The sequence below is a fragment of the Pseudonaja textilis genome, chromosome 2, assembly GCF_049901715.1.
Source record: "Pseudonaja textilis isolate UNSWEBS1 chromosome 2, rPseTex1.2, whole genome shotgun sequence".
NCBI classification, from domain to species: Eukaryota; Metazoa; Chordata; class Lepidosauria; order Squamata; family Elapidae; genus Pseudonaja; species Pseudonaja textilis.
The window spans coordinates 141,672,067-141,697,314 of record NC_141991.1 but is presented as its reverse complement, the minus strand read 5'-3'; the positions used below and the strand labels follow the sequence as shown (position 1 = coordinate 141,697,314).

General features: G+C 38.3%; 1 protein-coding gene across 4 annotated transcripts in view; it reads left to right on the top strand.

Annotated features, from left to right (window-relative positions):
- The window catches only part of PBX4 (PBX homeobox 4), a 60,235-nt gene that overhangs the window by 23,966 nt on the left and 11,021 nt on the right, over positions 1 to 25,248 (top strand). For 3 of the 4 annotated variants that reach the window (XM_026713740.2, XM_026713737.2, XM_026713739.2), the window contains exons 2-4: positions 8,323 to 8,396; positions 22,874 to 23,115; positions 24,212 to 24,402. In XM_026713740.2, the coding sequence (XP_026569525.1) occupies positions 8,323 to 8,396; positions 22,874 to 23,115; positions 24,212 to 24,402 (507 nt within the window). The remainder of the gene's footprint in view (positions 1 to 8,322; positions 8,397 to 22,873; positions 23,116 to 24,211; positions 24,403 to 25,248) is intronic. The other variant, XM_087925522.1, reaches the window with a different exon arrangement.

Here is a 25,248-nt window from a genome sequence, read left to right as displayed (position 1 = left end):
TATTGATCATGCTAGTTGATAACTTTGTCAGGCCTTGAGTAGTGGGTATGCATCCCTCCTGATTTTTTTAATGCTACTGAATATTGTTCTGGATTGTCTGCAGGAATTGGGATAGATTCCCTGTTGCACAGAGGTTCTGCTTCTTCCTAAGGGATTTGAATTGATGTGTTGTGTGTGTGGTGGGGGGGGGGGGAGTAGTTAAACCTAAGAATGCTTCAGTTTGAATAGTATTTGTTTCTCACAGTTATATAGCTGCCTATATAACTTTATTTCACAATAAAGGGACTCTAGGCAGCTTGCAATAAAAAGAATCATGAAATCCAAATGTTAAAAATAACTACAATTAAATACATCACCTATAAATTATGACAGGACGATAGAAAAAAAAAGGAGGCTTTGGTCTTCCAGATTTCGAAACATATTACTATGCTGTGATAGCAACCTGGCTCAAGGACTGGGTTAATTTGATAAATAAAAGGATCTTAACATTAGAGGGCTTTAATCTCCAACTTGGATGGCACACATTTATGTGGGATGGAAAGAGTAAACACCACTTGTATTTTCAAAGGCACTATATAAGGAGTGTGTTATTAACTATTTGGGAAAATATAAAAAAGTACATTACTGCAAGGCCCCACTGTGGTTATCTACAATGGAGGCAGTTACACATCCAAACATTTTAGATTTTGATAATATTGCAAGATATAAAGATCTATTACATGAAACTGGAGAGTTAAAGAGTAGGAATCAAATACAAATTCAAGAAAAAGAGATAGCATGGTGGCCCTATGCGCAGATATAAATGCATTACAAAAAAGATAAGGAACAATTTTGTTTTAATATGACCTACCAAGAATTAGATAAGATTTGGCATGGAGAGGAAAGGAAATTGATTAGTAAAATATATAAATATCTATTGTATTATAAATTAAAAGAAGAAACAGTCAAGGAGTGTATGACAATTTGGGCAAAAAATGTGGGCCACAGTATTCAATTAGACAAGTGGGAACATATTTGGAAAATAAATTACAAACTAACTATGTCAGCCTCATACAAAGAGAATCTCTATAAAATGGTGTATCGTTGGCACTTGCCACCCACGATACTGGCTAAGATGTTCCCGAACCTCCCCCCAAACTGTTGGAAATGTAACTGCATCCAGCAAACATACTTTCATATGTGGTGGACATGTCCATATGCCCAGAAATTTTGGAAAAATATCAAAAATTGGATGCTAAATGTAACTAAACAAGATGTAAAACTTGAACCGGAAACTTTTTTGCTGGGTATGATAGACTCAAAAATAGAAAAAAATATCAATATTTAATCTTACACATTATAACGGCAGCCAGAATAAGTTACGCTCAAAATTGGAAACTGTCTATTGTCCCTTCAGAGGAGATGGTCATTAAAAAAATTCACAAGTGTGCAGAGATGGACTGCCTAACCAAATTACTAAAAAAACAACAAAGATAGTGAATACTACAAAGATTGGAACTGTTGGTATGAATGGTTAAAGAAAAAGCAACACTTGACAACTGAATAAGTTATGAAACTATGAAGAATGTGCATTTAATCATAAAGTATTCTGTGAAAATAAAACATTAAAAGAACAAGGAAGGTATTGTAACAAGGTAGACCACGTCAATGTTATGGGGTAAAAGAAAAGAAAGAAAAGAAAAGTAACCAATGCTCAATACCTGCTGCAAAATGTACCATATATATGTATATATATATTTGTTTATATGTTTGTTTCTTTTTAAATGTTTTAAATATATGAAACTTAAATAAACTTTATTAAAAGAACACATCACCGATATTATTATTTATAATGGAGAGAATTGATGTTAAAACAATGCAGCCATCTCATCAATTCACCATTGCCTTGAGATCCCCTGGCCTGCTGACACAACTGCTTTTTAAGGGACCTCTGGAAGGATGTCAAGGAGGGTCTGTTTCATTTGGAGGTTGTTAGGAATGTAAGTCACCTAACATTTGGGTTGGAAAATATATGAACCAGGATAGACATTTTAATACTGTCTCTTAAAGAAAATGCTAAAATTGTAATTGGGTGTGGTTCCTCAAATGGCAATAAGATGGAGCCAGAAACCTGGGTTGTTTAGTTCCTCTCCTGTTGCTGAGAGTGCTGCTGTTCCTTATTTACTGTTGCTGATCATAGTTCTTCTTGGGTTTGATACAAGTCTGTTACTAAACTGTTTTTGATATTGGACTTTGTTATTGGATTATCCCTGGACTGAAAACTGACTGCTTTAACCGTGAATGACTTGGACTGTGTTTGGACTTTGCTTAACTGTTTACTGGAAGTAAAATCCTACATTTTACTTTACCGTGTAGCTGTGTGCTGTTTGTGTGTTATTCTTCACCACTCTCACTATGTCTCCCTGTGTGCGCTCATTCTCCTAACTGAGAATTACCTCAACAGAGGTGGCGGGGGGTGATGATGTTCTACTGGGCAGCTGCCATGGCAGAAAAAGCTTATCTCCCAGTTTGGTGGTATATAAATCATTGTTACATAAGTGTTCAGGTGCCCATGTGTCCATCTCACTAAATGACTGCAATCTCAGCTCCCCCATTGCAGTTGTGCCTTGGGATGAGGAAGGCCCTGGGAGGCTCAGTGCCTGCTGGCATGCAGAAACCTGCCATGGGCCAGGAGCCCCACTGGCGCATAGGTCTTCCCCCTGCCCTATCCCTCTCTTGGAAGGCTTGAGTCTTTTTCCTGCCCCACCACTTTCCCAGAAGGTTTGGGTCTTTCTCCCTCCGTACCACTACCAGAATGCTTTGTGCTTCTCTCTACCCCACACTCTTGGAATCCGAGTCCAGGAAACAGAGTCCAGGAGGCAAAAAGGGTTGTGGGGAGACAGGGAGTTAGGAGTAAGTGAAGCGGCACTATGGTCATAAGGGCAAGCAGGTTGCCAAGCACCTGAATTTTGATTATGTGACTTCAGGGGCACTGCAATGGTTGTAAATTTAAAAATTGGTCATAAGTCCCTTTATTCAGCACCTCCATAACCTTGATAGTCACTGACCGAATGATTTCAATTTGAGGACTTTCTGCAATCTGTTTAATTATTTGTACATAAATCTATAATGTCTCAGTTCAGGTTGCTCTTCTGGGATGATGCACCTTCATACAAAGCTGAGAATTCTACCCTAGAGATAGAAAGGTATAAAAGCAGAAGTCTAGCTACAGTTATTGCAAAAGGCTTTGACACGATGTATTTTGGTTTATCACATCTTTGTTTAGAAAAGGTAAAAATGTAAACAAACTGCTTGCTTTAGAACAAAATCTTCTTGATTTGACCAGAAATTTGTGAGAGAAAAGTTGTCTGTTATACAAGTGATTTATCAGTTCTGATTTGGAGTCTGTGTTTGTGTCATGATTCACAGAAGATGTCTGCTAAGTAAGATGCAGAGACTATTGCCTGAAAAGTGTGATTGGTTCCATTGGGATAAAATTGCTTTCTGACTGCTGTTTCCAAATATAACTGGTGGAAATAATGAATAGATTCGAAACTGACTTAAAAATAGAAAATGTTCTTAAATAACTGCATTTTCCTGTATAAGTGTCTTAATTGCCAAGGATGTTTCTTTTCATAACTTTGAGCTTAAGAATTCAGATGCTAATAAGCTAGGGAAGGAAAGAAACTGCTATATTCTAAAACAATACAATGGAAATTTGGGGAAAAAAATTAAAACTTATTAGCATCCTTTTACAGATACAAATAAAAGTTGCTGCTGCCATTGTCTATCCCACTCCTAGAGTTTTCAGTGGATGATACAAACTGAGCCATCAATCTCTAGGTCAAAAGTTAATAAGGAACCAAAGATACGACCAGCAAAATGAAATTCTCAGTGCCCCTTCGAAAATGAAATATATTTTGTCCTTTTATTTGTCAGTTGTGTTAATTAGTTTGTCCTGTATCTACTGTAGATACAGGAATTGTAAAATTCTGATACTGTAAACAGTTCTTTATAAAAATCTTTCTATATTACAGAACTTTCAGAAATCATTTTGGGAATTAAAGGCTGGGTAGCAATATATGACCATTTTTAATGCATAGATACATCTGCATATACATACATATCTCTCTGAGGATAAGCAAATCAGATGAAGCTTGAAAAAGAGTAAGAAATAGCAAAATGAATTAAACGGATGAGACGAGGAAAAAAGAACTATAGCTAAATCTGTATGGAAAATGACATTTTAGCCATTTTTTTGGAAAACACAAAGACCTGACGAAGTATTTTTAATTAGTTTTTATGAGTTTTTTTTTTAAAAAAACATACCATTTCATCTTTAGAGGGGGAAATTATGTTTGTGCAGCAACTTTGGAATGTCTCCCTAAATAGATTTGTGAGACACTTATACTTGGATATGTAACAGTTCTTTTTTCAACATGCTGAACTGGGGATGGACAGAAAGTTTTCTGGAACTAAATCTTCCAGAACAGAAGATTCTGAATATAATCTCATACCTGAAATACCACAAAACATCTGGAAGACTGTTAGGTCAGAAGTGCAATTGTAGATTTGATTTAAACGTTAATTATTACAGATGGCACTTGGAGGCCTTTTCAAGCTCTTTGTATTTCATGAGGTAGCATAATTTTCATAGAGGTAGTTCTTGACCAACCCGCTGGTTGCTTAGTGACAGTTTGAAATTACAATGGACTCCCTAAAAAGTACTTACAGTCTGTTTTCAAAATTATGGTTGCTGCAGCACCCCCATGATCATTCACCCGTACAACTGGCCACATAGATGCTGCAGAGTCCACTTTGTCTATCTCTCCCACCCATCCTGCCCTTCTGAGGTCCCCACAACCCTTTGACCTGCTTCCCAACTCAGCCATCTCACTTAACCGTTACAATTGTGACTGTAATGGGCAGGCACTATTATGGTTGTAACTCAAGGACTGCTCTGTGGAAACAAATATTATTCCTAGAATAAAGGGACTGACTACTATAGTGCATTCCCCCACTATTTTATGTCATTGTAGTATTCCAGATGTATTTGGAATAGTAATATAAGTTTGTATTATTGCTGAATAAAACAACATGAGAATAGAATTCTAATACAGCAAAGAATTCTGAACTACTGTTATTTAGTCCAGCACTCTGGCTCAGTTTCATATATTGTATGATTCCAACACATACTTTTCTATTCTTTTAGTTGCATGGTCAAGAACAAGTAACTGTCATATCTGTCTTCTAGTCAGTTAATTTCACAATGAAATCAGTAACATAAGAAGTAGTATTTATTGATCTTGAATAAAAACAGGAATGACAGTAGTGAACATTCCTTCTAGCCCATTAGAGTGTGTTACCTTAGTGCATTGGTGGCTAACCTTTTTGAGCTCCTGTGCCAAAAATTGTGCATGCACCAGCGCGCAAGCACTCACGTGCCAGCACCCAGAATGCAATGCACGCCCCCCTCCCCACGCACCCTGTGCATGCGTGCGCAATCCCCACCACCACCCCTTACCTGCACTGCACCTCACAGCTGATTTTTTTGGGTTGGTTTGAGGCCTTTTTCAGCCTCCCAGAGGTGTAGAAAAAGCCTCTGCAAGACTTTTCAGGACAAATTATAGGCCTGTTTCATCACTTCTGGTATTACAGTGATGCATGCGCAGTGAGGTAAGTTTGCCTGTGGTTGGAATGCCAGCATAGATGGCTCTGCATGCCACTTGTGGCACATGTGCCATAAGTTCGCCATCATGGTCTTAGTGGAAGATCCGGGTTGGTGTTTGCTTTTAAGATGGTTTGCTTTTAAGATGGTAAAAACTCTTTCAGAGTTTGTTTGAGTGAATATCGTGTTGATAATTCTCACAGTCCTGTGACGTTGGTGCAAAGTTAAAAAATAGGATGCATAAATACTTATTTGTGTTTCTATTAGGTGTATCTCATTTTAAAGCAGACAACCATACTAACAGAAGTGTAAGAAAGATAATATTGTACAAATGCAGCCTTGAGGCTTTCCACGTGCTTTTAAAATGCAAGTCACCATCTAATTATATAAGTTTAACTTTCGTGTGGCTTAGTTAATATAGTATATCACAGAAGTGAGTAAACTCCCTCACATTTTGTAAATATTTAAGTATATCTTTTCATGTGACAACACTGAAGAAATGACACTTGGCTACAATGTAAAGTAGTGAGTATACAGCTTGTATAACTGTAAATGTACTGTCGCCCCAAAATAATGCAACACACAGCCATTAATGTCTAAACTGCTGGCAACAAAAGTGAGTACACTCCTAAGTGATAATGTCCAAATGAGGCCCATGTAGCCATTTTCTCTCCCTGGTGTCATATGACTCGTTAGTGTTACAAGATCTCAGGTGTGAAGGGGGAGCAGGTGTGTTAAATTTGGTGTTATCGCTCTCACTTCCTCATTCTGGTCACTGGAAGTTCAACAGGGCACCTCATGGCAATGAACTCTCTGAAGATCTGAAAAAAATGAATTGTTGCTCTGTATCAGAGGTCCCCAAACTTGGCAACTTTAAGACTTGTGGATTTGAACTCCCAGAATTCTCCAGCCAGCATAGGTGGCTGGATAATTCTGGGAGTTCAAGTCCACAAGTCTTAAAATTGCCAAATGTGGAGACCTCTGCTCTCTATAAAAATGGCCTAGGCCAGTGATGGCTAACCTTTTTGTTGTTCCATACTGAAAGTGCGCATGCTGGCGCACATGCGTGCCTGCACCCATAATGCAATGCATACAAACCCCGGCCCCTGTGCATATGCGTGCGACTGCCCCTCCACACCCCTGCGCATGCACCCCTGTCTCCGTGCGTTCCTCCCCTTGGCGCATGTGCGGCAGATACCCGACAATCAGCTGGCTGGGGGGAGACGCACGCACATGTGCAGTGGATCTGTTCCAGGCGACGGCTCGTATGCCGGCAGAAATGGCTCTGCGTGCCACTTGCGGCACGCGTATCATAGGTTTGCCATCACGGGAGTAGGTTATAAGAAGATTGCCAAGACCCGAAACTGAGTTGCAGCACAGTGGCAAGACCATACAGCGGTTTAGCAAGACAGGTTCCATTTAAAACAGGCCTCGTCATGGTCGACCAAAGAAGTTGAGTGCCAATACTCAGTGTCATATCCAGAGGTTGGCTTTGGGAAATAGATGTATGAGTGCTGCCAGCACTGCTGCAGAGGTTGAAGGGGTGGGGTGGGGGTCAGCCTGTCAGTGCTCAGACCATACGCCGCATGTTTCATCAAATTGGTCTGCAGGGCTGTTGTCCCAGAAGGAAGCCTCTTCTAAAGATGCTGCACAAGAAAGCCTGCAAACGATTTGCTGCAGACAAGCAGACTAAGGACATGGATTTCTGGAACCATGTCCTGTGGTCTGCTGAGACCAAGATAAACTTATTTGGTTCAGATGGTGTCAAGTGTGTGTGGCGGCAACTAGGTGAGGAGTACAAAGACAAGTGTGTCTTGCCTACAGTCAAGCATGGTGGTGGGAATGTCATTTTCTGGGGCTGCCGGCTCTGCAGAGCTACAGTTCACTGAGGGAACCATGAATGCCAAAATGTACTGTGACATACTGAAGCAGAGCATGGTCCCCTCCTTTCGGGGGCTGGGCTGCGGGGCAGTATTCCAAAATGATAACGACCTCAAACCTCCAAAACAACAACTGCCTCGCTAAAGAAGCTGTGGGTAAAGGTGATGTACTGGCCAAGCATGCCTCCAGACCTAAACCGTATTGAGCACCTGTGGGACACCCTGAAATGGAAGGTGGAGGTGAGCAAGGTCTGTAACATCCACCAGTTCCGTGACATCGTTAGGAGGAGTGAAGAGGAGTCCAGTGGCAACCTGTGAAGCTCTGGTGAACAATATGCCCAAGAGGGTTAATGCAGTGATGGAAAATAATGGTGGCCACACAAAATATTGGCACTTTGGGCCCTATTCGGACATTATCAGTTAGGGGTGTACTCATTTTTGTTGCCAGCAGTTTAGACATTAATGGCTGTGTATTGGATTATTTTGAGGGGACAGCACATTTACAGTTATACAAGCTTATACTCACTACTTTACATTGTAGTGAAGTGTCATTTCTTCAGTGTTGTCACATGAAAAGATATACTTAAATATTTACAAAGTACGAGGGGGTGTACTCACTTCTGTGATATACTGTATATGTATTACAACCTGTGAATGAGCCCAGTAGACCATTTTCCTAGTACAATATGGTTTCCAGCTTTTTAATGAAATGCATTGCCTTTTTCTTTATCCCTTTGTTTTCATTTTTCTATCCTTTCGTCATTCATTCTGTTTTTCCTTTCTCTATTTCTTTAGGAAACATGCCTTGAATTGCCACCGAATGAAACCTGCTCTTTTCAGTGTTCTATGTGATATTAAAGAAAAAACAGGTTTGTTGGCATTTTCATTTTTTAAATCAGAAAATAGTTCCAGCTAATAAACGGGATATAGTTAATGTACAAAAATATCCGTTCTTAAACTGACTGCTGATATTTGAACCAATAATTATGAAATTAATTGGGATTTTGGTAGAATAAACCTTTGTATAGGATTATGTTCCTTAATTATTTGTAAACTGAATATTTTCAGGCTACAAAGTATTGTCCAAGTTTGTGCAATAGTTTGTGTTTGGTTTTGAACAAAATACTAAGGGTTCAAAAGAAGTCCTTTGTTTCTCTTACCTTTTTAAAATAATCATAAACAGGTACCAAGTGTATTTTCATCAGTCAAAAAATCAAACTGTTATCAATCTGCATTTGCTGCCCCTCTCTCCCTGCTAATTTTATTAATATCTCGCACTGCTATCAGCTGTGCAATGACAAGTAATGTTCAATCACTTTTTTTCAATATTTTATTCTGCTATGTTAAACTTCTTGTGTTTTTTCTTTTGGTTGAATTTGAATTCAGCATGATGATGATTATATGTAAAATTAACCTTTTTACAGACAAACAATTTTATGGGATAAACAACTTGTTGAACACCAAAGGCCACAATGGAAATGTCTTGCTCTAGAGAGCTGTATAGCTAATTTGTATAATTTAATTTCTGTATAATGAATATAATTTGCATATCATTCATATTAACACAGTCACCATGATAATAGCAGGTGATGCCTTTTATGCTGTGTCTGGCATAAAATCATTTAGCAGTCTCAGGTGACACGACATAAAGATCTGTAAATAGCAGATAATGTTGGCTGTCATTTGGATTGAAGGCCTTCTAAAATTCATGTGAATGGCATATCTCACATACTGCTTTTTCCCTTTTTAGTGAATAATTCATGTGTCCTTGCAAATAAGTTACACGAAGGGTTTTTAGCCTGTCCTTCATCCCAGAGAATGATTTAAGTAAGGAATAGCTGCTTACCTGGAATGAATGCTTATTTCACTGGGAGTTATAGTGGGTGGTTGGATTGTCTTCTGGCTGTATATGAATTTCTTATATTTGTGGGCCAAATGTACAGGAGGACAGGGCTCCTATAATTCTAATAATTACCCACAAGAAGGAAAATTGTCATGCGGGAATGAAAAAAAGTTGCCTGTTCTGCAGCCCCCTTCTGAAAAGTTGTTCATATAAATCTTGTCTTCCTTTGCTTGTTCTAGAATTAGCACTTGGGGTATCTCCACGTAGGGCATCCATCTGCCATTTCTGAATCAGTCCCATATACCTTTGTGATCTCAGTGGTTTTTCTTTGGCATCCAAATTACTGGTAATTTATTTCTGACTAAGTGGTAGTTCCATGGGAACTATAGTGAATCCAGATTTCCAATTGATGGTCAGGATCATTCTCCATGAGCTGAAACTCTTACTTAATTCTGCCTTCTGGATTTTCCTCCTCTCTCACATGAATTAAGTTGCAGTCATTAGGAAGTTGTAGTGCCTTGGTGATTTTGTATAGCCCCTTCCCAGTTTTGAACACAAGATGTTTTGAAGATTAAACTGAAAACACCATAAATAGAGATACGGCTGATTAAATGCCTTTTGTTTCCACCTGTTAATAAGTTGGATGGGCATTGATTGCTTTATGTACCGTTCTGTTTCAGAGCATCAGGGATAAGAATGATCATTTGTAAGGGTTTGGTGAGCAAAAATAGTGTGATGAGAATATTAGTATTACGATAGACCAGGGTGTTAAACTGGATTTCTTCGAGGGCCAGATCAGCACTGTAGGTCTCCACGGGCCGGCTGGGGGGGAAGACACATGGGACAGACGCTTCCTGTGGCACCCTGCTGGCCAAAAAAGGGCAGGGGGCCCCCACGTGAACCTCTCCAGCCTATTTTTGGCCTGGACGGCCTCCTGCAGCACTTTGCCAGCCAAAATGGGGTGCAGGGACTGTGCATAGTGGCTTTCTTTTTTTATCATAAATTTAGTTATCTTTCTAACTGCTACGTCATTTTACTGATGTTTAAGAAAAAGATTTTCAAAACTTGGTTAACTAGGGATTGCCAGATTGTCCTGCTGGACCACATGCAAACTTGTCAAAACTTGCTTTGGGATTTGCTCCTTGTTTTTCTTGGGCCAAGTTGCAATGGGCAGCTTGTAGTGTTATTCATATAAAAAGGATTACACAAATTATTGTATCATTATACGGCTTCATATATTTTAAAGTTTTAGAACCCTGGTATTGTACAACTAAAATAAAGATGAAACAAGAAATGGAGATATGCAAAACAAAAATAGTATATCTCTTCCATCCCCTTCCATTCTGTGAATATTTATATCTAGTCTTAGATTTGTCATTTTAAATTTGTCTTGTTCCCTCAGATCAGGTACATTTTACAATTCCTGAGATTAGTGGTTCATGTAAGATATTAGTGGCCAAATTTCAAACAATTTGTAAATTCTAATTTTGTGACATACATATTATATACATTATTATTATGTATAATCATGTATCATTATGTAATTATGATGCAATAACAATGTCTTATTATGTATAACAGTGTATCAGTATTATACATTGATATGTAATACCAGCAAGTAGCTTTGCTTTTTTCAGATAATTTAAGTGAATACTAAGAGATGGGCCAGTGAAAGACAATATTCTTGATAGCTTTTCCCTTTTGAAATGAAAAGAGTCAGCATTGGCTATATTGATTTTTCTGTGTCTTTTCTAGTCCATAGAAACACTGCACAAAAAGGAACCAAGGCTTGCTTGCATTAAATGAGAACTTTACCAATAGCTTTCTTATAATAGCAATTGCCTTTTATGGCAGGATAGCTCTGCAAAATTAGAATGTGTGTGTTTAAATTTCTCTTTTTCCACAGCTGAAAAGACACTGATTCAAAACCTTTAATGAAATGTGCTTCCTGCAAGAACTTACCTCTCTGGCTGGGCAGCTTGTATTTTTTAAAACCCTCAAGTTGCAATTCATTTTAATGTGAACATATTTGGACCAAGGGATTGCAGCCCGATAGTTACAGAGGATTTGTTTAGGTCTCATAGGTTTTTGAATGTCTGATGGCCTGTCTGTTCCTTATTTAAATTATGGAGAGCAGATGTTATGGCTTTGAGCAAACAAAGACCTGATCATACTGTAGTAATAGGGCTGATGCTCAGTTTTAACTGTTTAGGGGTCCAAGCTTGCTTTTAACTCTGAATCAGTGTAAAAATATGGCTTTTTGTTTGTGTTTGCGTTTGTTGCCTTTCCCTTTGCTATCTTTTAATCTCTGCATTCTTACCATTGTAAGAACAAACAGTGTGGTTGTTCTCTGTCAGACAATAACGTTATATTATTCCTATTTAAATATTCTGATTGTTCTTTGCATTTTGCTTTTGATTTTAAAATGTATGAATTAATACAAGGTTGTTATATTAATTTTAATAATACATTGTATTTTTGGGTGAGAGGATGTCATCAGAATGCAGTGATGATATTCCCTGAATATTTTGGTGTACAATGTTCTTTTATTTTCTTTCTTTAGTGAAGAAACACAGAAAGTGAAATGTGTTAAAACAATCGCAGAAGGTTCTGCTAAGAAAAAAAAAAAGCTACTTCTATGGCCTAGATATGTCTATGAAGCAATTCCATGCGGACTGCTGTAACATATCACAGTTTCAGCAAGCATGGTAAAATGTTGTGGGCATGTTTATTTTAAGAAGAAGAGAAAAGTAAGAAAGAATTAATTTACATGTTAATGCTCGAGTATGCTGCTTAGCGATAAGAGAAAATAACTGTATTAAACAAAATATAATTTTTGGCTGCAACATGTCTGAAAAACAATCTCTGGATTATTTTAATACAGATATTTCTTTCTTTTTAAAAAGCACTAATATAAATTAGATTAATACAGTATATGTGCTAGTAGAAGGGGTTCAAAATAAGGTAGTTAGTGTGACCATTGGAAGATTTTGGCAAGGCAAATACAGTATTGAAATCTTATCTGACTCCAGTTGAAAGTACAACTAATAGTTCAGAGTTTGTCAGAATTACCTGGGTCTAACTTTAATAAAGTTGGATGAAGAAAATTACTTGAAATTAAAAATCCTATTCCATTATTTGTTGCAGCAAGATACAAAGTATTTTTTTTAAATAAAATGATCCTTGACAGAAATCAGGGCACTGTAATAGAAGCATCTTTGCCAGTACCATTATATACTGATAAAAAGAGTATATGTTTAAATGGTTTAGGAGAAGAGAATGGTACCTCATGCCTTCACTATTACATTAATTAAGAGTTGCTTATGGCCAATCAGATTATCTCTATTTTAATCACATAGAGATGCTTTGTTTTGGGGTGAGTAGAGATTTTTTTTGAAGGAGTAGAGATTGCATTGTGGTGAGATCAGTTTCTGGACAGGGTTTTTTTTTTGGCCAGCCAACTCTCTCTAGTTAAAGGTAACATCCTGAGATTGTCCATGTGCACTCTGGACAGTTAGTCCTCGTGAGTAAACTTCAGGAAAATGGATTTTTGCATTTAGCTCATGAGAAGAAAAGGTGGGAGTTGAGAGAGGAACGTTTTCCATGGGGTCGCAATGGGTTGAGCCTGACTTTGCAACTAACAACCTAAGCTCATAGCTGCAATGTAGTGGATATTGGACATAAAACTCTGTTGATCCGTATTTCTTAATCATGTTTACAATTTGCTTAATTGCTTTTCAACTGTTAAAAATCTTGCAATCCACAAGTCTTATAACACACCAGATGAGTTTGTTTTAATCCTTAGCAAAATAATTTTTAAATATATATTTAAGGACAGGAAACACCCCCCCCCTTTTTAAATAAATAGTAAAAAGATGATTAGAATGTTTATTTTCAAAGTTATGAATGGAATACAGGTCTAGATGGATTTGAAATAAGACTTTGAAATTAATATTGGGAGTCCTTCTGTGGAAGAATGCTATTGTCTTGAATTCCTAAAGAAACATGATAAGATGGAAATTTGATCACTGGATCCTAGAAGGAACCAGAGAGAACTTTTTCTTTTTTGTAATTTGTATTAGTTTATTTGTATAATTGTAATATTTAATAAATCATTATAAAAAAGTGATGCTTTGGACAGCATTAATGGAGGATGGGTGCTGAATCCTTTTCTTTCTCTTATTTTACCATCTGTAAGTGTATTGTTCTAATCATTTTGGGTCTTATTCGAGAAGTGAGTACCGTATATACTTGAGTATAAGCCGAGTTTTTCAGCACATTTTTTGTGCTGAAAAAAAACCCCTTGGCTTATACTCGAGTCAAATTCCCTCTGAAAAAAAAAAATGGTGTGGAGCTCCGGAGCTGGGCAGCCGCTTCCCTGCTTCCGTGTTTCCTTTGCAACTTGTAAGCATGGGGGTAATCGGAAGCAGAAAAGTTCTTGCATGAGGATGTATTGTTTTTTCTTTATTTAACTGTTTTTAGGGGGGGGGAAGTCCCACCATCATGTGAGAATGCTTAGACACGAAATTTATCCGCCTGAAAATAAGTGTGTCCGAAAGCAGCTAGGGCTGAGGAAATGAAGCCACCTCGGCTCACGTTGTTTTCTGAGCCTACAGCCATGCTGCAATCTGGGCAGCATGGCTGACCAAGGCAGCATGGAGTCCATGAGTGCAAAGCAATCCAAGCAGAGACCCAGGAAGGCCAGATCTGCAAGTAAGGAGGCTGCTAACAAGATAAAGGCAAAGGCTCTTTATTCCAGAAAGCCCACAAGAGCTGAGGAAAGAAGGCAAAGAACATTGGCAAAACAGTTCTCCAGAGCTCAGAAGCAAGCAGACCAGGAGAGGTATACCCCCTCCCCCAAGCCAGGGCCTGTTAGCCCCTCCCTCAGCAGCCTTTAGCACAGGAGTTGCCTGCAGCTGCAGGGGCTTGGTCACCAGAACGAGATAGGGACCAGGAATTTATCCCTCCAACTGAGGAAATCCAAACTCAGATATTTCCTTTTGATTGCATGCTTCCTCGTCCTGCAGATTTGCAGATCAGAGACAGGATTGGAACACCTGAGGCCACTTTTACTCCAATTGCAGCGGGAATGCACTCAGTAGATAGGCCCCAGAATTATCAGAGGATCTTAAGGTCCTTATTGCTCAGGCCATTTCTCATGGGGTAGCTTCCACCTTGAGGGAGAGGAGCCATTCTTCTTCCCCTAGATCTGATCCTCAGCCATTGTAGCCAGTGCAATACCAGGCCTCCATGGGCTTTTCCAGGCACCAAAGGGAGGCTTCTTGAGCCTACTCCATCAGAAGCAGGGCATCTGGGAGGGAGAAGGAAATTCAGGGAGAGCAGGGGTTCTCATCAGTTGAGGATCTGTCACCTGATCCACCCCCATTCACAGGTCTATTTAGCCCGGGGCTGTTTAAATCCCTCCTCCACAAGGCTAGGACCACAGCCCAAATTGATCCTCTGCCCACTATACCAACTGCTTCAACTGATACTCAGGGCCCAACAGCAGGGTTTTTTCTGAACCCACAATTCTCCAACAGGAGATTCCTTGTCCCAAGTTATTTTTGGATGTAGTTCAGAGACAACAGGCACAGCCTGGATCCTTCCCTGCTCCGGAGGGCAATGATAATTTTTTTTCAATATGGCTCCTCTCCTCTCCAAGTCACTACAACTTCCCCCTCTGGACGAACCCTTGGCGTCCTTGGTCTCTCCTGCAATACCTGGTGACATAGCAGAGGCCCTTAAAACAGAGGACAAAAAGGTGGAACAAAATTTCCGCAGCACACACCAGGCCAACGCCTGGGCAGTCAAAGCAGCTGCGGTCACCTCCTTTTTCACTAGGACATTCCTTCTCTTGTTTTGCCAATTACAGGCTAGGATTCCCTTTGAGGAATTCAGAATGCATCAGGACATCAACAAACTGGTGGCGGCCGCTGAATTTGTGGCCTATTCCTCCCTAAATGCAGCCCAATTCTTCTCCAGGGCCTGGCCTTCAACATCACTTCTCGGTGTTTGCTGTGGCAAGCAGATGCTAGAACCAGATGGAAAGTAGCCTCTGCCCCCTAAACGGTTTCTTCCTTGTTTGGAAAGGCCTTAAATCCTTTCATAGTCGAGAATAAAGACAAGTGTTTTCCTCTCTTACCGGGAGGGCTGATAGGAGGGCTTCTCCCTACACCCGTAGACAGCCATTTCATTCCTCAGACTCAGGCTAGGAATTCTCGTAATTCCAAAGGTCCTACAAGCCCAGATCAGATCAACCCGCAGAAAGATTGGGATTTCGAGATAGAAACAAACAACAGTTTCAATCTAAATGGCCCTTTCGTGGCACAGGAGGTCATCCCTACCATCGATCCAAATGACTTCTGGACCCTTCCTCCCATCGGTGCCCGGTTGTCCCTGTTTGCAGACCAATGGAAGACCATCGCATCCAATTCCTGGGTCCTGAAAACAGTGTGATTCGGTCTCACCCTGGATTTTCTGTTCATTCCTCCGAGCACCTTTACCCATTGCCCAATCTCCAAGAATCACCTAAGGAGAAAGCTCATGGACCCAGTGGTCCAGCATTTCCTGGACATCCAGGCCATCAAGCCAGTACCACATCCCCCATCTACCCCTCCCATTGGAGGTTTCTCAGGTTCTATTATGTGGGGGGGGGGCATTATCAATACAAGCCATTCGGACTGTCATCGGCCCCCAAACCTTCACAAAAGTGCTGGCAGCACTGGCCATGCACCTCAGAACAATCCTGGTGCGCATCCAGTGCTATCTGGATGACATCTTAATCCATTCCAGTTCCAGCCAACAAGCCAAATCAGACCTGATTTACACAATCCAGGTCCTACAGGACCACGGATTTTCAATCAATTTTCAGAAATGACCCAGGCTCTTCCAACACCCAGACAAGTAACAGCTCACTCGACGAGAAGTGCAGCTACCACAGCTGCCTGGGTGACAACAGGCCTCACTTGAGGACATCTGCAGGGTGGCTACATGGTCCTCCCCGTCTCCATTCGTAAAGCACTACAGACTGGACACATACGCCTCAGCTGAGGCAGCCTTCGGAAGAGTGCTGCAGCGAGTGCATACAGACGGGAGCGCACAGGACCAGACTTCTTCCTGTCCATAGGGACTGCCAGCTTTGGTAAGTCCCATATGTGTAGATTATCCCAAAGGCATGCTGAAGAATAGGTGTTGGCTTACCTGAACACAGTTTCTCAGCATGCCTTGGGATAATCCACTCCCACCCTGGCAACTGTCTGGTCCAGTGTCCAGGTGGGAGGCAGAGCCAATGCCACAGGAAGATAATCAAATGGCTGCGCCTTCATCGTGACTGGGGCTAGGGGGCTTCCTGCCCCAACAGGAAGAGGTGTGGCAAAGATTGATGACTCAGTCTCTGGGCAGAAAGGCGGATTCAACCCATATGTGTGGATTATCCCATGGCATGATGAGAAACTGCACTCAAGGAAGCCAACGCCTATTTTCAAGATATTTCACAATAAAGATTTATACAGAGGCAAGTATATTTGCCTACAAGGGAGGGAGGTGTCTCATGATCATAATGCGTCGTAACTTCTCAACAAAGTGTGGTACAACAATGAAAATTGTACCACATGAAAGTGTATAAATTTATCTTCACTTTGAGAACAGCAAGGCCGATGACTATGAAAAACAAGTGGAAAATTTGTTTAGGTCCTATAAAGCACTTGATGCAAGCATGTCACTGAAAATTCACTTCTTACGTTCGCATTTAGACTATTTTTCTCTTTGAACTGTGGGGCAGTGAGTGATGAGCATGGGGAGAGGTTCCACCAGGATATCGCAGGCATGGAGAAGAGATACCAAGGGAAATGGAGGCCATACATGCTTGCTGATTACTGCTGGAATCTCCCCAGGGATGATCCTGCTGCAGTTCAAAAGACAAAAGTCAAAAAGCACAATTTAGATATCAGATAAAGATGGAACTTTGTCATTTAATCTGATGCTAGAGCATGTCAGATTTTCATGCAAAAAGCAGGAAATGTTACATGAAAAACCAATAAATGAATGGAAAGTTATGTTATTGGTATCAATACAAATATAATGATTGGTATGGCACCATTCTCATTGCTATATCACATTTTGCAGAAAAGTTATAACCACACATCCCCCTCGTAATTTCCAATTATTTTGATGCAATTTTGACCTGAAGCTGTATCTTGGAAACTGGAGCCAATTAATACTTGGGACTTAATTTTCCTTTATTAATAGTGACCCAATTCTGGTAACATTAAACTACTTTTATTTCTGAGGCTTTCTCCTTGTAGACCAATGTAAATAGGATAGAAATATGAAAATATATATCTATCACCTTTGTCTCAGCATTTATCCCATTTATTGTTGAAACTTATTCACTAGTCTTGAAGAGAACAGCTTGATATATATGAACTGGACCTAAGGTAGTTTTGGTAATAAAACTCTTCCCCAAGGTTTATGATTGCCATTTAGATGCTTTTCTTTTCAATATATTGAAAAAAAAAAGCCCAGCTATGAAAGTCAAACAAGTAACTATTTTATATCCAGTTGGATGCTAAAATTATCTTTCATCTTTATAAATGCATATCCATGCATTTTGACAATGGTAATACCATTTTAACAACATTAAATATGTTATGTATCTTGATCCTGTGTGTGTTTACTCAGAAACCGTTTTGCATCTCTATTTTAAACTTTGAAAAGCAAATTGAAAATAAATTATAAAATAAATAGGCTCCACTGAATCTTAAAGTGGCATCCTCCAAGTAAGAGTAGGTAAGACTTCATATTAGCTGTATGAAATTAGAATGTTCAGTATTTTAGAAGGCAGCCCATTTTTAATTGGAACTACTGTATATTTTGAACTGAGCAAGGACAACATGCTCAGTGGCCAAGTGAGGTCATTCTACCCAATGATTTATAATATCATCTAGGGTCATCCAACCATTGTTGTGCCGAAATAACAGTAATGCAGACAGGTTGTATATTATTTGAACAATGGCTGATTATGATATGAAGATGCTGTACTTGAGATTCACTAGTGTGAATGTTTATAGAATATACAAGTTGCTGAGATCTATGCAGATTAGTTAATTAAGGCTTTTTCTACCTCATGAGTATAGCAACACCTGAGACATATTAATGGGAGACTTCGATAGGCACCTTTCACAGAAGAGAAGGTACTGAAGAGATTCTTCCTTTTTAACATTGCATGGAAATACAGCTGAGGGTGGATAATAACAGTGAACGCTCTGAGGGATGATGGGTTCAGGTGAGAGGATCTTCAAGGGACCAAGTGGAAAGTTCTCTAATTTCTTTATACCCTTTCTTCTACATTAAGATTTATAAAACATATTTTAGGCAGGTTTTGCAGTATAGCAATTCTTTATTTATCCCTCTAACCTAAGCTAAAACCTTACCAGTTAATGACATGTACTGTTGTCTTTCTAATATCGGGTTCTCTTCCATAGAACTTTATAATTTCACAGTAGTTGGTTGAAGTGCGAACAACTAAATCAGTTTTATTGGCATGAACATCCTGTATTTGCTGCTTACATATTTCAGTTAATATATTTTTCCTTCCTGTTAAAAAATGCTCCATCATAAGCCAGGAATATGAGCCCTGCTGCTTTATTGCCGTATGGAAGAGAAAAATCTGGATTGGAAAATGAGCCTCAACAAATTGCATATCATTCTTATTTTGGCACCAGTGCTCTCATACAGTTCATTACAGCACTGCAGCATGTTAATTAATGATATGTAAATATATTGCAATGATTACATTTGCATATTGATTGAGGTCTCAGTACCTTAGGTTGTGATGTGTTTTAATTAAGAGCTAATTAGAAATGATGGGAATTTCACTTGGCTCAGCCTAATTATTTTCCATTTTAATGAATATGTAGAGAGTGTTATGATTAGGAATCAGAACAATCCATGGCATATTAGTATATACGACTGCACAGGTTCTTGGGGTTTTATGGTGTTCACAATCGTCCATTAAAAACATCCATAAAAATTAAGGCTGCCAACCAATGGAAAGATTTCTTGAACTATTACTAATTTAATTGATTAATTAGATGATTGGGATAAATATTAAAGTAATTGGTTCAAGTAATATTTTGAGGTTATTTAATGAAGATAGCAGTTTCTCTCCGCTAATTAACAGAGACAAATCTACTCCTTTGTTTGGAAAAAATATTACCTAGTTCACTTACATAGTAACTTGAGTTAACATGCAATAAAAAACCCACATTGTTGGCTATAATGAACAATTTAATTTAATGCTTTAGGCCTTAATAAAAATTATTCATGAATTAGATGCCTTAGGTTTTTTTTTTTTAATGGCTGTCTAGAAGTTTGATGATCTGAATAGTCATAGGAACCCAAGTGTAGATTCTCTCAATGCTCTGATACAACTCATGGTGTTGCAACGATGGATATAGCATAGAAAAATCCAGTGGTGTTACTATACTGGTGAGAGTATATATTGAAAACAATATCTTTCACCTGGGAGTGCTTCTTCCAAACATCTGTAATTTGATTTTTAAAAAGTACCTATTTGTAAACCTGAAAAAAAGTCCGGTTATGTTTAATAAATTCATCAAAAATATTTTTTTATATCTGGGGAAGAACTAGATTTAATAGACCACTACATATACATTGTCCAATGGATCTCAATGGAAGGTGATGCAGTAAAGGAAATTGAACAGCGTGTTAAATGTGGGTAGCAGGCCCGTGGCAAGCTAAGCATAATTTTCAAGAACAACCTCCCCCATGCCTGAAGAGACAAGTTTTCAATCATTGTATGCTACCTGATCTAACATATGCCGATGAAGCACAATCAATACAAAAGCTACAATTGGCGCAAAGAGCCAGGGAAAGATACATGCTGGGCATTACATGGCAAGTTAGAAACCCCTGCACATGGATTAGGGAACAAACAAAGGTATAGATATCATCAAGAGAGTAATAGAATTGAAATGGAAATGGGCTGGTCACATAGCAGGTAATAACTGATGGCAGGTGGACCAAGGCAATCATAGAATGAATTCCACTTGATAAAATGCATCCATGAAAGAGACCTAAAACAAGATGGATCAGCAAGTATTGCGGGCCCAATTGGCAAAAGAAAGCTCAGGACCATATTTGTTGGAAACATGCAGAAGAGGTCTTCACCCTGCAGTAGATAAACAATGACTAAAATGATGATGAATATTAATTTGGTGCTTTCAAGTCACTTTTGACTCTTGGCAAATGGCGGTATAGATCCCTGAATTTTTGGGAAGTGACCTGCCATTTCCTCCTTCCTTGGGGAAGAGGTAGTGACTGGCCCAAAACCATCCAAAAAAGCATGCTTTATATTATTAGTGTTGCTATGTATGTCCCATGTTCAGAGCTATCATAGACCAGTCTATTGGCCTTCAGCTACCCTATGTCAGTTGGATATTGCCATTGCACAGCTGTTTCTATTTCTTGGACCCAGTTGCTGGAAAAGAAAAAGCAGGAGTTGAGATCCTGATCACTGTTTCTAGCCTACTTTATAATCCACATGCTAATCAGTTATGGAAAGTCTGCACTTTGCTTGCTTTTGCAAAGCCAAATATCCTACAGATCCAATAGGCTTGTGGCATGGATGATGAACCTGGACTACTTTTGTGATGTGTATATGTTCTTGGTGATTTTATGATATTTTTTTTGTTTCTTGTTAAAATGTTTTGAGCTGCTGAAAGTAGGGCAGTACTGAAATGTTTGTATGAACAAATTAAACTGGTTGAGTTCTCAGTGTTTTTTTAGTATGGTTTTCTTCTTTCAGATGTTTGATTCCAGTTCAAGTAACATCATCAGTGCTCAACTTTATGCGCCGTTTTGATCTCCTTTGAAGAAAATTGATATGCAATACTTGCAAAGGATACTCCATTTAAGCAGTGGCAGATGGATATTTCTAAGTTTATATGGCAAGGGAAAAATCAAGAATTAGATATAAACTTTTGCAAGATGCTAAGGAAAGAGGACCTTTGGGTTTACCAGATTTGAAATTGTATTTGATGCTTGCTGTTTGGTCTGGCTAAAAGAGTGGGTGAACCTCCAAAATAAGAGGCTATTTGATTTAGAGGGTCTTAAATAAAGATTTGAATGGAAACAAGGTTTTCGTAAAAGATGCCTCTCTGAGTGTTGCCTCAGGAAGCTTTTTTAAAGAAAAGAAATGGTGGTGAAGCCAGACTGGTGGACTTACGGTCAGATAATATCTTGTAACTTTGGTGATCCTATCCTAAAGTCTAAGGAGATGTTAGAATCAGAAGGATGTGTCTGCCATTGGTTTACATATTTACAATTGAAAGAAAGATTTAAATCAGACAAAAAGAGTTATAGGTTTGACTTTGTGAAAAATGAATTGGAAATCCAACTGTGTGATGAACATATTATTGCTAAAGTCTATAAATTGTTATTGAATTTGAATTTGGAAAACGGATATGTAAAAGCACCGCATGATTTAGTGGGCAAGGAACTTTGGATATAATGTAATGTTTGAACAATGGGACAATATGTGGACAAAGTTTTAATCTAAAGTTTGAAAATGTAATTTTTCCTTTATATATAAAATGCTTAAGTAATTTCAAAACTTTGCAAAATATTATTGGAAGTGTATTTGAAAATACCTATGTTAAAGAGAAAGTTAAAGAAAAAAGATGTATGAGCTTAAAGAAAAATCTAGAGCTTTAGAAAGCATGTATATAAGAATAAAAAAAGTATTCTATGAGAGTAACTTGGAGGGAATGATCTAAATTTAGTGAGTTAATTGGAGTTAGTTGAAATTTTATTAGTCTGAAAGTGAATTTTAAGGTATATATGCTAAGAAAAAGTTAAAAAAAGATGTATTAGAATGTTTTAATTTTAGAAATGCTTTTTTAAAAAAATGTAGTATTTTAAAATGGATGAAATTAAAGAATCTGAAAGAATACAATAAACTTTGTTAATATAAATGGTGATAGTTTATAAAGATTATCAAGTGCAATTAGTAATACAAATTATTTCAATAGCAAGGAAGATAAAGCAGTAATGGTTAAATTGATTGTTCTATTCAAAGAGGAGAACATATTTATGCTTTTTATTTGGATATCCCTTTTAGATTTTGTGCTTGTGATGAATAAAAAATGAAACTGACTTTGTTTTGCCATTTAGATATATTTGTTGTTATAGAAATGGCTAGTTATATACTAATGTGTAAAAGCAAAAAGTATCAACTTGCACTGTACTAAAGAGTCAGAAGTCAATGCCATTTCTTTCCTCCCTTGTATCTCATATTTTCTCCCTCCCCCTTTCTTCTTCCCTTAATTTTCCATTTTATTTTTCTTCGTATTTTATACATTGATAAAACAATACAAGTTATTAATAAGGATGAAATAATGTTTGCTAATATCTATGCAAAGAGAAAATGAGGGAAATATCGCATGATAATTAATTGTCTGCTCCTTATTTATATTTATCCAGTGTTAAGTATACGTGGTATTCAGGAAGAAGATCCCCCTGATGCTCAGCTAATGAGACTAGATAACATGTTGCTGGCTGAGGGTGTCTCCGGGCCTGAGAAGCGGGGAAGAGGAGGACCAGCGGCAATAGCAGCAACATCAGGTGGCTGTCCAAATGACAATAGCATTGAACACTCTGACTACAGGGCCAAGCTGTCACAGATCCGACAGATATACCACTCTGAGCTAGAGAAATATGAACAGGTGATCTTTCTGCATGGAAGAGTTATCCTCTCTGTTTTATCCTCTCAATTTAAAACAATTACCGTAATTGCTTTTCCTTTGTGGTCACAGATCAGGGAGTATTCAGTTTTATGAAAACTGTAATAACCCAACTATTGTGTGAAATAAACATAAGTTGTATAATTTAGGATTGTCTTTTTTTAAAAAGTTCAAGAGAGTGACCTTTCCTGGTTCTCAATTGCATTGAATGCACCTGCATCAATAGTTTTATGAATTTTTTTGCTTCAAAAGTGCTCTGTTTTACCGGATTTTGCATTATCCAAAAGCTGACAGCAGCTTCTACGTTTCATAGGGAGATTTTATTTAAGTTGACTGTTATTATTTTCCCTTTCATTAGATTGTATTACTATTACTACTGTTACAACCATTGTTTCCTTACCATATATATAGTATCTTGCTACAAATTAAAACATAATAGAAGTAAATATGTTTGACAACTTGAAAACAGTTATATATATATGTGTGTGTGTGTGTTATAAAGAAATGACTCTAGGCAATTTTTAGTGAGACCTATCTAATACACCTTACAGGATATTATACAGTAATTATTAAATATCAAATCCAGAAAGATAATATCAAATCCATGTTTACTGTTGAATTCTTTAGTCTAGTTTAAAATTATGGTTTAAATGGTACAGGTAGTCCTCCACTTACAACCATTCTTTTAGTGAAATTTAAATGACTCTGAAAAAAGTGACACGATCAGTTTCCACACTTATGACCCCCATGGTCATGTGGTCAAAATTCGGATACTTGGCAACTGGCATGTGTTTATGATAGTTACACTGTTCCAGAGTCATGTGATCACTGTTTGTAACCTTCCCAGCGAGCTTCCAACAACCAAAGTCAATGGAGGGGAGCCATACTCATTTAACAACTGTGACAAAAAGGCATTGCAAAATGGGGAAAACTCACTGAACAACTGTCTTGCTTAGCAACAGAAATTTTGGGCTCAGTTGTGGTCATAGGTAGAGGACTACCTATAGTTATGCAGTCAGATCTGATTCAAGAGACCTTTTGCTTCAGTTAAATGTGCTTACTTTATACTTATTTCCAGGCCTGCAGTGAGTTTACCACTCATGTTATGAACCTCCTTCGGGAACAGAGTAGAACAAGGCCAATCTCGCCCAAAGAAATAGAGCGTATGGTGAATATAATTCATGGAAAATTCAGCACCATACAGATGCAGCTGAAACAAAGTACGTGCGAGGCAGTGATGATTTTGCGTTCGAGATTTCTTGATGCAAGGTAATACATGATCAAGACTGTTTTTTGTGTCCAAGATACTGATAATAGAAAACACTGTAACGATTTTATAGTAGGCATATAAGGCGAGTTAACACTGAGCCATATTGGAAATACAGAAAATAAACTACATTCCTAATAATTGCTGTTTAAGCTTATTTATGCTCTAAGTTTGGGGTGTTGTCAACTTTGAACTTTTCATAGTTTTCATATGGTTTTGGAGAACCCTTCCTATCAGTTGCTACTTGGTCTTTCTAATTACATGAGCATATTAATATTTTATTTATTTAAAACATTTATATAGGTGCCTAGCTACCCATCTTATAACCAACTTTGGGCAGCTCCCAGTCAAAGGTAAAACAACATAAAAATCTTAAAAATACTAAAAATGCATTAAAAACAACAACAAAAACCTGGCACTAATCATATAGTCAATTATTTCAGGCCTTGGTGGGAAAGCCAGGTCTTTAAAGCTTTAAATAAGCCTAAAAGGGTGAAAGCTGCTGAACTTCAGGGGTAGAGGGTTCCATATAGCAGAGATACATTTCTTAGCTTCCATCAGATGGCAATATTTAGGAGCAAGGAGCATGCCCCACCCTATCTGACCTGGTAAGATGGGTAAATGACCTTAGGAAAGGCAGTCCAACATATAACCTGGCTCTGTGTCATATAGAGCTTTGAAAATGATCAGCATCTTGAATTGCACCTGGAAAAGTACTGGACGTCTTTCATATATTCGACTTTGTATATCTAATGCCTCATGCAACAGAGGTATTACCTATGCAAACCCAGGGGCACCCACTACTATGTGTGCTACTGCATTCTGGAAACGGTTGAAGTTTCCAGGCG